Source organism: Pteropus alecto, unplaced genomic scaffold, assembly GCF_000325575.1.
Source record: "Pteropus alecto unplaced genomic scaffold, ASM32557v1 scaffold86, whole genome shotgun sequence".
NCBI classification, from domain to species: domain Eukaryota; kingdom Metazoa; phylum Chordata; class Mammalia; order Chiroptera; family Pteropodidae; genus Pteropus; species Pteropus alecto.
Window position 1 is genome coordinate 30,440,893 of NW_006442109.1, and position 14,629 is coordinate 30,455,521.

Below are 14,629 nucleotides of genomic sequence, written 5' to 3' on the forward strand. Positions count from 1 at the left end.
AAAAAAGGTTCACGTGTTCTCAGTGTCACCCTTTCTTTTGCCTTCCCTGTTAGTTTCTATAGGAGCAGGAAGAGAAATGTGGAGATTAATTTTCCCAGAAGTAAGAATTATGCCTTTACCTTAGAAGACAGGAGAGTAAAGTTGATGTTGGTTTTAAATAACAATTGCAACAAGATCTCCATTATGTTAGTGTCCTACTGTAAAGAGTTGGGAAATTCTAGTTTACTAGGAGGACCACTGAAAAAAGATTCAAGAGACCAGGTTCTGAATCCTGGTTCTGTTACTAACTACTTGTGTGATCCTGGGGAAAGTATTTCACTGGTTTTGAATGTGCAATCTCTAAATTCCCTGCCAATCCTATGAGTCTATGATTTGTTTGGGAATCTCCTTAGTGCCTAATTCTATAAATGCAACCATGGCTGGGATTTTCCCCTTCATAGGTGGGTGAACATCCCTACACTCTGGACTATGCCCCTTCTTCTCCCTGGCTAGCTATCTGGTCAACATCAGCTGTCAATAATAGGGATTTAACACACCAAGCTTTGAAACCAGCCATAGGCATAGAGCCTGGTTATTTCAACTCAGAACCTTTGTTATTTTATTTGCTCTCAGAACTGGCTTCCATATTTATAAATTGGGCATGATAATATTTACCTTGGAAGATTGTGTTTAATACAATAATGAAGAGGAACACTTGGCAAAGTGCCTGGCACACAGGAAGTGCTCAATAAATGGAATTTATCATCATTAACATCATATCTGTTATAAAGGGGGTGGGTGAGTGTCATGGCAAACTCATCTGTGCTCTTTCTGGGTCTGCTGAGGCATCTTTGTGTGTGTGGTACAAAGAACTCAGGTTACTCTCCAGGTGACTCCTAAACTTTGGTTTTGTCACATGGAAAATATAATCTGAGAGAAAGTGCTGAATGATTCTAGGCAGTAAATTTTTGTTTAAAGGTGTGTGAAGGAAAAAGAAGGTAGATCATTTAAAGAGTTGGGAGGAGAGAGGACTTTGAAAAGAAAAAATAAACATTACCAAGGGGAATTTGATTTATTTTCTGCAGAGCGATGAGCAAAATGCATCCTTTTTCTCTGTCTTTATGAATCTTAAGTTTATATGTTTATAAAAATTAACATGTAGCACAGAGGAGTGAGATCTATTTCGGGGATTTATCAAAGTGTGGAGTCCTGCTTCCAGGTGGGCATAGAAATAAGGACAGAGATTATGTAATGAAATCTACTCAGGACACATATTCTGAGGATTTTACACAGGTTATAATTATAGGTGGTGACTCAGCCCTCGGGATATGGATATCATCTATGCTCTTGATGTTCAAACATGTACTATGTATATCATCTATGCTCTTGATGTTCAAACCGCTCTGGTCTACGAACCTGTGAAAAAAATGGGACAGGTCTGCCGTTATCATGGACCTTCCTCTATCTGGTCTGCATCTAGCAGGAATATAATTTACCTACGTAAAGAAATAGCTTCTAAGGAGATGTCCTAAGCACCATGGAACAGTGCCCTCTACTGTTCCAGAGGGAACCATGCGGCTATTGTCCAGTCATGAGGGAAGTGCACAGCTCCAGAGCTAAAAAGCAAGTTGCTCTGTTGTCTGCAATGATCAAGACACTGAGAGGCCGGCTGCTGGCACCTATAGCCAGTCTCAGCTGTAAATATTGCCCAGCCAATGGCAGCGTACCTCCGCTACGCTTGTTTCTAGTCAGGTTCTGACCCCATGCTGCATGTAAGTGCTTCCTTCCTAGTTTTCACTGCAAACACAGAAGAGCTTCTATTAGTTTTGCGTCTTAGCAGAAAAATTTTAAAACAGCGATTTTAACCATTGAACCTTGCTTTTAGAAGACCTCTGCTTTTCAGTATTATAAAATTAAAAATTTTAAACTCATTTAAGGAAGCCATAATGAAATAAAATCATAAAACAGCAGTTCATTGTCTAAGTTTACACCAGCAGGAGATGAACACATTTTTCTTCCTTTTTTTCCTCCTTCCCTCCCTCCCCTTTCCTTCTATTCCTTCCCCTCTCCCCCCTCCTCTTCTTTTTTAATAAAACCATCTAAAATATCACAGAATCTTTTTTGTACAGTAATGATGTTTTATGGTGGAAACTGTTTTGCAGACTTTCTCTGCTTTCTGGGAATAGTTTTTTAAATGGCTGTCCTACCCTCTGAGCAGACAGACATCTGTTGAATTCTCTCTCTCAGCTACTGTATTCTAGGTATGACCCCAAACAATAGTCAGCATTTACCTTTACTTTAAACAATAAAAAGGGGATTCTGTGGGTTTTAAGCCATCATTAGAGATTTGCATCCTCTGTAATAACTTTTGAGATATTTTCTCAGCATTATACAACTTAGCCACAGCAGAGAAAATATAGCGATAATGAAATATGCATGAAAGGAAACATTTTTAAAGGTTTTTTTAAATGACTCTGAAACTATAATGTGTGAAAGATTTTTCCCCCCATGATCCCAGTTTCAAATTCATGAGTTTAGAAGGTGTCTATTTCTTGCTCTCTCATGTGGCAGAGTACTGGTAAATGGAAGCCAGCCACACCTTATCTTTCCCTTTTATCAAGAATAAAGTCCAGTTTTAATGAAGCATTGACCACCCAGTAGAAAGAAACTGCCAGATTCCACTGGATCCAGAATTCTACTGCCATTCATTTCAGAAACAAACAGTGCCTGCAATGCAAATCTTATTGACATGGTGGAAGATATTTCCATTTAGAGTGCTGGCTAAATAACTCAGAGTTATTTGTATTGTCAGACTACCAATATTTGTGCATTACTCTAATAATTGCCAGGAGAAAAGGCTTTAGTTTTCTCTGAAGCCTGGAGTTAAGAAAGAATTTACCAGATTAACAACGCTTCAATTTTTGTGGTACATCTATTTGGTTATTTCAATTTGAAATACTCATCTAGGGTAGAAGACACTTAATTTTTTCAGTAAAGAGTGGCCTTGCTGACATACAGTCAGTTTATTTAGTGCTTGGCATGTCATTCTCTTTCTCAGACTAGCATAATCCATGGATCTGATGTCACCTCCTATTGGACATAGGCATGGGGAATCACTCCATTTTTCTATTGTAGGACTCACCATGTACACATGTGATATATCTGTCTCTTCTTCCCACCTCCCCAAGGACATCTTGCCACCAAGAGGAGAATGCCCATTTAAAGAGAAAAGGGAGAGGATGAAACTCAGTAACATCACTTTGAGGCTTCTGGATCCAGCCATGCCTGAAGCCCCAGCTATTTAGTTCCATGAAATAATACTTGTCCCCCGCCCCCTGTCCCATAAATTTATAAATTAGCTTAGTTAAGGTCACTTGCAAGCAAAACAATTCTAATATAAGTAGTGAGCAATCTTCTGCATTGCAGGGATCCAGTTTCTTATGTTTTTAAGATTTAAGATTTACTGTTAAGTTTGCTTAACATCTATGACATTATTCTAAAAATGATCTAGTTTTTTACTATTTGGTACTGTTTAGCTTATTCATATAGCCACAGAAATCTATTGACAGAGCTCTTTACTGGGCAAGGTCAATCTTGGAAAGGTAACATGGGGAGGCAGACCTCAAGGGGAAAACTGAAGAGAACCATTTCCCTCCGCAAGCTCTGCCATCTCCTAAGACTGACACATCTTGCTTCTTTCGCTCAAGGATATTTCTCGAGCATCAGTGGGGTAACACGTCCTCTGTCTCAAGTGTGAGAGATGGAAAGAGGAAGCATCTTAGCTTCCACAAGATGCCCCTGCTCAGTATCTTGGGCAGTGTGTTGATAAAGACATCTGGATTTATAAAACTTATATGGAAAAATAAGTAGCCCAGCAGTCTGATGAAAAATAAGGTGATGAAAAAAAGATATCGAAAAATCCTGAAAAGAGAAAGCCAAGAAACTGTTAACCAGAGGTTAGAAAGCCTGCAACAAATTAATAAGTCATCTCTAAATGCATGTCTGGCTCCTTCTTGATATTCAAATGTCTCTTGCTCATTGTGTTCCATTTTCAACAACCGTTTATAAAGGCAGTCCCTTTCTATAAGCTGGCCTACCAGCTACTCTCTCCCCCATCACCATGTTTTCTTTTCTTTTAATTATTACTATCGGAAATTATCTTCTTTCTTTCTCTCTTTTTTCTTTTTTTTTGTTTCTGAAGATTGTTTTTACAAAGTAGTGGCACCAGTTTACACCCCACCGCAGGGTATATGTTTCTGTGAATCTGCATCCTCTCCAACACTTGATATGATCAGCTTTTGAAAATTCGGCCAATCAAATGGGTATAAAATAATATCTCATAATGGTCTTTATTTGCATTTTTCTGAACAGCGATGCCTAACAATTTTTCATAGGTTTATTGGTCTACTGTGTTTAATCTTGCCATTTATCTCCTAGGTCGTTTGGGCTTTCTTATTAATTGTAGGAGTTCTTTATATGTTCTTGATATATGTAGGCCTAAAAGATCTCCTATTTTCTATTAAGAGTTTGTGGTAGATAAAAATATGTCCACAAATTTTTTGATAGTTCTCCTCAATCGAGAGATTCCTTTCCACTGAAGTGTGGACTGGATTTAATGACTTTTTCCAAAATAGAATATACTGTTGTGGAGGTGAAAATGTATGGCTTCCTAGAGACTACATACTAAAGGCTTCATAACTTCTTCCTTAACTCTCAGGAGGAAACTTAACTCTCTAGCAGTCATATTGTGAGGACACAGAAGCAACTCTATGGAGAAGTCCATGTGATGAGGAACTGAGATTGCCTGCCAACAACCAGCAAAATTTTCCAGATGTGTATATAAATTACCTTAAAAATAGATCCTCTAGCCCTAGCCAAGCCTTCTAACGACTGTAATTTTGGACAATATCTTAACTACAGCTTCATAACAGAACCTAAGCAAGAACCGTCTAGCTAAGTGGTTCACAGATTCCTGACCCACAGAAACTGTGAAATAATAAATGTTAGTTGTTTGAAGCCACCAAGTTTTGGAGTAATTTGTTACATGGCAGTAAACAATTAATTCTGAGTTTTAAAAGATTTTTCCTTTGACATTTAAATTTGAAACCCATTTGTGCTTGCTTTTTGTATATACTGTATAGTAGTAATCCAATCTTCTTTTACTTGGATAACCATTTCCCCCCACCATATTTACTGAACAATTTTTCCTTTCCCCTCTGACGTACGATCACTGTCACATATCAAAGTTCTATATGTACACTGTTTCTGAGCTTTTTCTTCTGTTTCATTGGTAAATTTTCCCATTCCTGTGGTAATACTACGCTATCATAATTACTATAGCTTCATATTGTCTTGATATCTAGAAGGGCATGTTACCCACCCCTTGCTCATCTTTAAAGGTTATTTTTGATTTTTTACTTTTTCAAGTACGTTATTTTTTAGAATCATTTTATTCAATTCCATGACAAATATTTTGGGGTGTTTGGAATTGAATTGACTCTATTAATCATTTAGCAATAACTGATATATTTATGATAGTAAGTCTTCCTATCCATGACTGTGGTATTTCTCTGCTTTCATTCATGTTACCTCTAATATTTCCCATTGAATTTCTATACATTTTCCTATGGTGGTCTTGATTTCTTCTTTAACTGATAAATTATTTTGCCCTGGTGGTTTTAATATGATTTTCAGAAGCAAACCTTCATTGTTTTCTTTTCTGTATTACCTTATCCAGCTGTGCTGACCTGCCTCCTGCCCCAGGACAAATTCACTATGTATCTCCACTTACCAGTCAAAAATAGCCCCTTCCCGCCATTTTTAAAAAGTTTTCCTGTAGAGGTTATCTTGGTGACAGGAGTCAGGATCCATTATAGAACAGCATCCTGGTCAGAATTAGAATCAGAAGCTCTTTGCATACCTCTTCCCACCACTTTCTCTAAAGCTGGATATAATATTCATGAAAAGATTCTGAGAAGACATCTCTGGGATGATATTTCCAGGGAAAATCCTAGGACTAACCTAGCTTTCTTCTTTCTTGAGTCAGTGCCCAGTATACTAGTGCCCCCACAGATGTTGGAAGAGAACAAGAGGAAAAGAATTTGTAGGTTGATGTGACGAGCTAGAGTTGCAGTTTTCGTCAGTATACCAACTCTCTTTAAGGCAGACAGTCCTTATCCTGGAAGACTACACAGGTAATTCCATGCTGGGCACTGATATTAATTACAGGTGAAGACAGCCTAGGACTTCTAGGGAAAATTCTGCTAGTTATTCCAGGAACATTGTTTTTAGGAACATCAAAATATGTAATATTTTACTTATATGCTATGAAGGGGTATCCTCCTTAAACAAAATTTCCAGACAATTGGAGCTGACCTTTAAGCACCAATAATTTTATGTTAACCATTTTGATGAAACTCTTTCTAAATCATATTTCACACCACTTTGAATATGTTTCTCTATGTCTTCTTAAATAGATTATATTGAACATAATTTGATCTTTTCTTGAAAATTCAGGGGCTTCATGAATACCAATCTTACTTTGCTATCACAGTGATTCCCTCAGGACTAATATTTACTCAGTTCTTTGAATCTTGAGTTCTTATTTAGTTTAACAAGTATTTTTGAGCAATTATTATGTGTCGGATAGTGTTAGTGCTATCTCTTTTTCACAATAATTTTTCTCTTTTATCTGCTATTAGAGAGTGGTATACTTGCATTTAGAAGCTCTTGTCCCATCTCTCTCTTTTTTTATGTCAGAGAGTTAATACGATGACATTTTAACAAGGTGTGAAGGAGGACCATCACACACAACAGTGTGAAAACTCAATCATCATGCTTATGAGACAAAAAAGGATCTTCCCATTTCTAATCTATTGATGTCGCTAGGGAACCAGATACATCAAGCTAATTCAAATTGTTAAAGGGAAAAGGAAGTAAGTATGAGATTTGTTACGTCTCTTTTAGGTGATACGATTCATGTTTCTGATTGCTACTAGGCCATTGACTTCTAATATGGGAAAGTTGAGATTAGTAATTGCCTTTGAACAAGGAAGCCATAACATTAGAACTGAGAAGTGTAGTCATTGATCACACTAGTTTGTTGGCTTGACTCTGTGTGTGTGTGTGTGTGTGTGTGTGTGTGTGTGTGTGTACGTGTACGTGTGTACAAGCTTCTCCTTGTCTAGACTTGGCTCTCTGCCAGGATGGCTAAGTAGAACTTCCAGTTTTCCTGCAAGTTTACTCAAAGATATTTACTCACCTTTTACAAAACCATGTTCTCTTCTTCTGGAGAGAATTTTCCTGGGAGAAGAAGGGGCATTGATAAATAAGCAATTTCTGGAAGCTGTCATTACTGTCAAATAATATGTAGTGAACCATTAGTTAGATAATATAATTTTTTTCATATGCATAAACAGATCATCTTTGACAATTTATATATGTATAAAATTTTGTATTACCTTTTTATATACTGATAGGAATAAATGAAGGCATAGAAAGTAAAGTATGTTACCCAAAGTCATACAGCTAGTAAGTAACAGGCCAGGCCTTGAACCCCAGGTCTTCTGATTCTGGGCTCTCTTAAGTGCACCCTTATTTTCCATTTAGCCAGTAATCTTTAGAGATCTTTAAGGCTCTGAAAAACACACAAACTTATTCTAAGGGATGTTTTAAAACCTATTAAATGTAGAAATGAGGATATATCCTGGATTTCTGTGGCATCTCTCTTCTAAAATATTTTCTTAGTTATTTCATTTTCCTTTTAATTTCCTTGTCAGATAAATAGGAAGAGGAATTATGATCATTTAAAATTGTGGAAATGTGGCTCACAGAATTGGAATTAAAAAGAAACTTGCTGAGTTACAAATTTGGTTCTAAAGCTTGAGTGAGGTTGAGTGGAATGCCAGCTGGTTGGTTGCTCAGGCTGCCTCTCTGTAAAGATTGCTCAAACATCATAGGTCATTGAACTATCATGGGGCTCTGATAATCTTGATCAAGACAACTCTGTTTTTTCTCTGATAGGTAGTCAGAGGGAATAGTTTGATGAGCTACTGTGGGTAGACGGTGGGAAACATCAGGAAGCATGCCAAGCTTGGTTCTACTAGAAAGGTTAATTTTAAGAGTTTTGTTCGCTAAGTGCAATATGCAAGCTCGGGACCAGAATAACTTGTTCAGGACAATGGGAACCATTGCCACTGTGAACATTGTCAATGTATATTCAAACGTTTGAATGTCCAAGGACAATGATCAATTATTGATATTTCCTTTTAAGAAAGAGATGATTTCTCTTTTCTGAGATTATGAAGAATACATATCTCAACAACATAAAATTTCTAGTGAATGTCAATCTTGGCTCTAAAACAAATATAAATTACAAAGTTAAAGTTTTAAAAAAGTCTACGTTTTAGCACCATGTATTTGTTGCTACAAAATGCCATGTAGGCCAAGTAGCCTGGTGCTCTACATTCAATTCTATTTCCTTCAGACCCTTGCATATATTATGGTGACATCTTGATGTTAAATATGAATAGAAACTGAAGTCGAATCTTAAATAAGCAATGACTTCGTATGTTTTAATTCACAGGACAACTTTGGTAGATGATGATAGATGCCTGGCGCTCTATGTTATGAAAGATTTGGACCGTGTTGGGAATCATCAGGAAGGTACTGTGATTGTGGGATGTGGAAGGAGTGAGCAGTGTGTGTGTCATGTATTGGCCACAGAGTGTACCCTCAGTTAATATTACTTCTTGCTTATGTTCTGAACTGTCTTTGGTCTTAGGCTAGCTTCTCTGAGAACCTCATTTGCATGCCTGTAAGACAGCAAAGAAGGGATGTTCATTAGCATCCTCTTTGTTTGTTTAGGTTTGGAATGCTTGCAGTTATATGTAATACTGTTCTTGGATAATGCACATGGTAAGATTGATATATGCTTGGTAGCTTGTTGTATTTAAAACATTCTTTAGAAAGGCAATGACACTGAGAGAAGCTGAAGTTGGAGCGGAGTGCTTACCTTATTTTGGCTGTTACACTCTTTTCTTGTAGAGTTCATGCTCAAGACTTTTGATCTGTGAGAAAAGAACCAAAATAGGGATTGAATAAAGTACACTTAAATATTCATACTATGTGATGGTTATTTAAAAACATTTTTGTATTCTAAAGCTATGCCATCTCCTCTTATAGCCAGTAGCTACGTATAGGTATTTACATTTAAATTAATTAAAATAAAAAAAAATTAGCTCCTCAGTCACACTAGCCATATTTCAAGTACTCAGTAGGTAGCTAGTGGCTACCTGTAAGATAGCACAGAAAGTTCTATTGGGCAGCCATGTTCTAGAATCTTAGCATAGTATTCAAGCCGTACCTACTGCTCAGGAAGCATTTGAGGAGACTTGAAGAAATCCTTGAGGGGTGAGGATTTCCAAGTCCTGGTGCTTATGTCTCCAGGACACAGTGTGTACTTGGTCTGTTTAGAGGCTGTGTGCATTTTTGGGTATCTTTCTCTTTATCCCAAGATTCCAAAATATTTAGTAAATGGAAATACTTCTTGACTGAATTAAGATTTAGTTTCTAAAGAGGGTCAAGAAATAGAAGTGAAGTTTTTGGTTTCTCACCATTTAGATGCTTATTTATCATTTCTAATTTGTAATGTTCATCATTTAATATAGTATACAGTTTGATTTTTGTATAATGATATCTTTAATGTGTGTCTAGAGATTAGTTTTATTTCTATCCCACATAGTTTATTTTTTATTTGTTGGAGAAGTAAGGATGGTGTTAGGTTTTAAGGCCTTATTCTGTGATAGCAGGAGTGTCCTACTTATCAGGGTGCCTGACCAATAACTTTTTTTTAAAGCACATATTCTTGACCTTAATATAAACTTGAATAATTGATAATGTGATAAAATTATGAAGGGGGATGTGTTTCTCAAGTCTTTTGAGAATGACGAGAGAAGGACCTGCATTTTAAAGTTAATATGGTTGAGAGGTGGGGGTCAACCAGCTCACTAACAGAGGGAAACAATATGTGATGTTGGGGCTCACTCAATTCCAAATGGGAATTGGTCAGAGAAATGTTTGTTCTGACCCAGGCTGAGATGGAGTTACCACTAAAACCAGGATGTTCCTTTGTTTGCCAAAGCTCACACTTCTCTCTCAAGGAACCGAGTCTCTAATTCTTCTTCTATTTTCCTCAAAGTTTCCTGGTACTTCTTCAAAGAGAAATAAAAGAAACCACAGTTAGTAATTAGAAGCTTTATGCTTTTTCTAATCATAATAAGCATGTGTTATTACATTGTAACATGAATGTTTGGTATTCCCACTGCCACTTTATCTCCTTTCCTAGCCTTCCACACCACCACTACTGACCTCTCGCTATACTTCTCCACTAGGCCAGGCTCTGAGGTAATTGGGATTATAAACAAGAAAAGTGCTCATTATTAATTTAAGAGCAAAGAGGTTGGGAGACTGGGTCAGTAATAGAATGATATTGGTAGTAGAGTTTTGAGGACCCTAAAGTCCCTTTTAATGCTACCTTGAAGAGTTAAAATTGTTCCAGACAGTATTTTTTGAAAAGCTTGGTTCCATTTCATCCAGCACCTTAACAAACCCTTTGCTATCACTTTACTTAGAAGCTGTACCTTTATGCAGAGGGCTTGATCTTCACAGAGCTGGGCCACAAACGCAAAGTCTTCCATTGCCTGAGAAGCCAAAATTCAGTCTTAAATTTATCGCAGTAAATTGCTATAAGAACAAGAACATGCATATTTCCTCCTATGTCCCAGACCTTAAATGTGTTTTTCTGATTGTTCTAAATATGTTTTTGCTGTACATATGAACTCATTTCCTTTTTTGAGGATGAACAAGCAGTATTTTATAATCCCTATGAGAATTATTTGGGAACACTCGGGAGAAGAATAGATATTAATTTGTTGAAGATACAGATTATAGAATGTACCCTGTAAAAAATGTTAAAGAGAAGGTAACCTAGGGAACTGCATTTATCTTCATCCTCTTTTCTTCACCCCCTCGTCAGCTCCATAATGGTCTGGATTTGGAATTTTATTATAACTCAAACATTTCAGGAATATATTAGATCATCTGACAGAGAATTATCTTTTTTTTTTTTCTTTTGGAAGAAGTAACTAACATTGAAGTTACTATTCTTACCTTGGTCAGCTCCTTCTCTTGGTCATCACAAGAAGCTTCCAGCTGTTGTAACTTAGCCTATAAAAAGGAAAGGAGACTGGTAACTCAACGAGGTGAAAACCATACAGGATTCTATTTTGAAATGCTCTTTGAAAGGCTATCTCAAAGATGGTTGAAGTACATTAGGCATGATTTCAGATGTCTTTTAAATAGAGGAGTCAAACCATCTAGCATCCTATGTAGCTGCCTGGTCAACCTGCTCTTCTATACTTTCAGCCTCTTAGCATTCATCTGTGCTTCCTTTACCCCTAAACTTCAATTCTTAGCTTCCTTCTTTCTTAGTTATTTCTCTTAGAAAAAAATCAATCTTGAAAAACTTCAGTCTTCCTTTTCCTTTTACATATTCATTTCTCACTCACTTCTACTCTCTCTGTATTCCTTCTTCCCTTTATTCCTTCCTTAAATATTGGATGAAAGCCTTTTTCTATATTGGCCACTGTGCTGGAGTGACAGGGAGGGGGCAGGATGAGTACTGAGGATACAATGGTAACAGGATTGGTAGGCTCTCTGCCTCACAGAACTGACATTCTAGTTGGGGGACATAAAAATAAGTCAACATGAAAATGATAAGTGCTATGAAGGAAATGAAAACAGAGTAATGTAATGAGAGTGTGTGATGGTGTAAGAGCTATTATAGGTGGTTGGCTAAAGCCTCTCTGATGAGATGATATTTGAGCTGGAGTCTAAGTGATAAATATTAGACAAATGAAGATCTGGAAGATATATGTCCCATACAGAAGTTTTAGCAAGGGCCAAGACAGCGAAGCAGCACAAATTTGGTGCATATGGCAAAGTTATAGGGCTGGAGCACAGGCAAGACTGGTAAGAAGAAGATGAGGTATGGAATGGTAGACACAGACGAGATTATGTAGGGCCTTGTAGCTTTTAGAAAGAGTTTGGTTCTTTATTCTAATTGCAGTGAGAAGCCAGGAGAGAGCTTGAAGAAGTAAAGACACAATCTGATGTGTTTTTAAAGGATACTTTACTATGTGTGGAAAGTTGATTTTTTAGGAGTAGGAGTAGAAGCATGAAGACTAGTTAGGAGGCTACTTCAGCATTCAGGTGAGACATTATGATGGCTTAAATGGGTAGTATTAATAGTAGTAGTAGATAGAGAGTAATGGATGCATTTGGTATACATTCTGTATACATCTTTCCTTCCATTTTCAGCTCTATTATTTCCACTTTCATCTAGGTACCATTATTTCACATCTGAATTCTTCTAACAGTTCCTTTTCCCTCTAGTCAATTATATCCAGGCCAGACAGCCAAATGTGCTAAGGGCTATATTTTCAAGACAGTATTTGAGTCACAAGGAGTTGAAGCAGGCATCCTACTAAATGGCTGAACTGATCGCCCACATGCGAGAAGAAGAGAAGCAAAAGAGATGCTGTATATTTCATAGAGCTAGAGATACCATGTGAGAACTCTACAGAACAAGTGGGCAAAAGGAAGTGATTAAAGGGTTAATAATACCCTAGAACTTGTCTAGGCTAGACTGATTGCTGACAGAAAAATAATGGCATTGTTCTGACAATGCCTGGAACTCTCTATCTACTGTCTATCAGCTCAGTACACCTGAAATAGCCTTCATAGCCAGACGTAAAGTGTCACCATTAGATTCTGGTGGGATTTTTGTAAGGAAGGCTTGTTCTGGGAAGAAAAAGGAAGAAAATTAATCTCCTGATTGCTGTAGTTATATGACAAAGATAGTCAAGGGATTTCATAATCTTTTCTAGTCTTAGCTCTAATTTCTTCCTGATATACATGCAGATATCTTTCTTTCCAGATAAGTTTTCTGGATGAGCATGGCCGAGAAAGCTTACTTAGTGGCTTTGAACTTCCTGTATTTTCTTGTGACTGTCAACATAATTTGGCCAACAGAAGATAGGAGATTAATTCTTTGTTTTTCATTTTCTATTTCTATTTTGAGTGTGTCTATATCTTCAGAGGCTTCATACATAGAATGTAGGCTTAAGTGTGTACTTAAGTGTGCATTTAAGAAGCTAAAGAGAAATTAAGACAAGGACAAAGATGTAATTTTACAGAAAGTATCGAGAATTATATCTGCTCTCTGAATAAAATAAATGTCTTGAATTCTTCTTATATCTTTGATCAGATGGGTTGTGGTTGTGCCCAGGTTCTTAACTCTGGAACCCAATTAGAAAATGCTAAGCAGGTAGAGGTCACTAAATACTCGAATGACCAATTGAATGAGTTCTTTTCTGGATTGGAATGAATGCCAGGGTATGTAAACTGTCTAGCACACAGCAGATTTATGAATCCTAGCTCTGCCTCTATGAATTCATACATATGCCTCACCAGACTTTTAAATAATCACTTTGAAATTATGTGACTTTCCAAGGTCTTAGCCTTCTAAAAAAGGGCAAAGAATATTTTATATACACAATATCATCCAATTTTCAGACTGAGGCTGGGAGAAACCTACCAAATTGTCCAGCTTCGTATACCACATTAGTGCTGGGGCCAAGATTTAAACTAGGGACTTCAACTGTCTCCAGTGTTATAGATGCATTTGTGCATTCATGTTCTGCTTTTTCTGATGGAAGAGAGAACAAAATATATGGCTTCAGAGTAAAATTCCTTACTAAGGGCTGGGAATATTCCACACTCAGTGGCCCAGAATTAAGCCTGACATGGGCTAAAACTATCTCAGCTTTGACAATCTTTTCCACTTGAAGGCTTGTTTCCTGGTCACATACCCCAAACCCATTCAAAATTATGTTTTTGTTTACCTTTGACTCTTCTGGGGTTCCTTTTAGATTGCCTTGTTCACACTTGGTTTCTTTAAATGATTTCCTTGTAAGCTACAGTTTCAAATAAAAAAATACATTTCAAATAAAAAATATATCCAGTTAAAAAAAATAGAAGACAAAGACATTTTCTGGTAGGTGGGGCTGATAAGTTAGCCTTGATAAAAGCTGCTAGAATCTCTCTCCTTCTCTCTCTCTCTCTCTTTTTTCCCTTAGGATATGGTCTCTTGGTGGATACTCAGTGACCTTGAAACATTTTTCTTCTACCTCCATCTTCTCACTGGTCTTGGCCACCAAAGCTAGAGTCCACTCAGACAGGAGTACTTCCCTAAACCCCTAATCCATGCTGGGTCACTCAGGGCTGTAGGCATATGTAGGTAATTATAAGGATTCCACTGAATTCTTAGTAGAAGTCGAGGTAGAGGGGTTCATGGGCAAGGAGAAGGGAATTCTTGGGAAGTATTTAAAAAAAATCTCTGTTGAAAGTAAAATTAACCTCTCACCACAAAGGTTCCAGTCAATCACTTCAGCAGAGTGTCTGTCAAAATCCATTTTCTTGTAATAGAATTAGGAACCCTTAGGATCACTGAATACCCTGAATACCCCACCTACTGTTTTCACCTGATACTTCCAGGGAGAATCCAGGGCATATAGGTCATGAGGCTCAG

General features: G+C 37.2%; 1 protein-coding gene and 1 non-coding gene across 2 annotated transcripts in view; both read right to left on the reverse strand.

Moving 5' to 3' along the window:
* Positions 1 to 3,701: 3,701 nt before the first annotated feature.
* TMCO5A (transmembrane and coiled-coil domains 5A) overlaps positions 3,702 to 14,629 on the reverse strand; it is a 13,391-nt gene continuing 2,463 nt past the window's right edge. The window contains exons 5-11 of the mRNA XM_006920599.1: positions 13,944 to 14,015; positions 11,149 to 11,205; positions 10,620 to 10,679; positions 10,126 to 10,190; positions 8,993 to 9,047; positions 7,241 to 7,281; positions 3,702 to 3,900 (exon numbers count right to left, since the gene is read on the reverse strand). Of these exons, the coding sequence (XP_006920661.1) occupies positions 3,702 to 3,900; positions 7,241 to 7,281; positions 8,993 to 9,047; positions 10,126 to 10,190; positions 10,620 to 10,679; positions 11,149 to 11,205; positions 13,944 to 14,015 (549 nt within the window). The remainder of the gene's footprint in view (positions 3,901 to 7,240; positions 7,282 to 8,992; positions 9,048 to 10,125; positions 10,191 to 10,619; positions 10,680 to 11,148; positions 11,206 to 13,943; positions 14,016 to 14,629) is intronic.
* Positions 6,733 to 6,836, reverse strand: LOC112469917. Its single transcript, XR_003042768.1, has one exon. It is a non-coding gene; the product is annotated as a small nucleolar RNA U13 (small nucleolar RNA).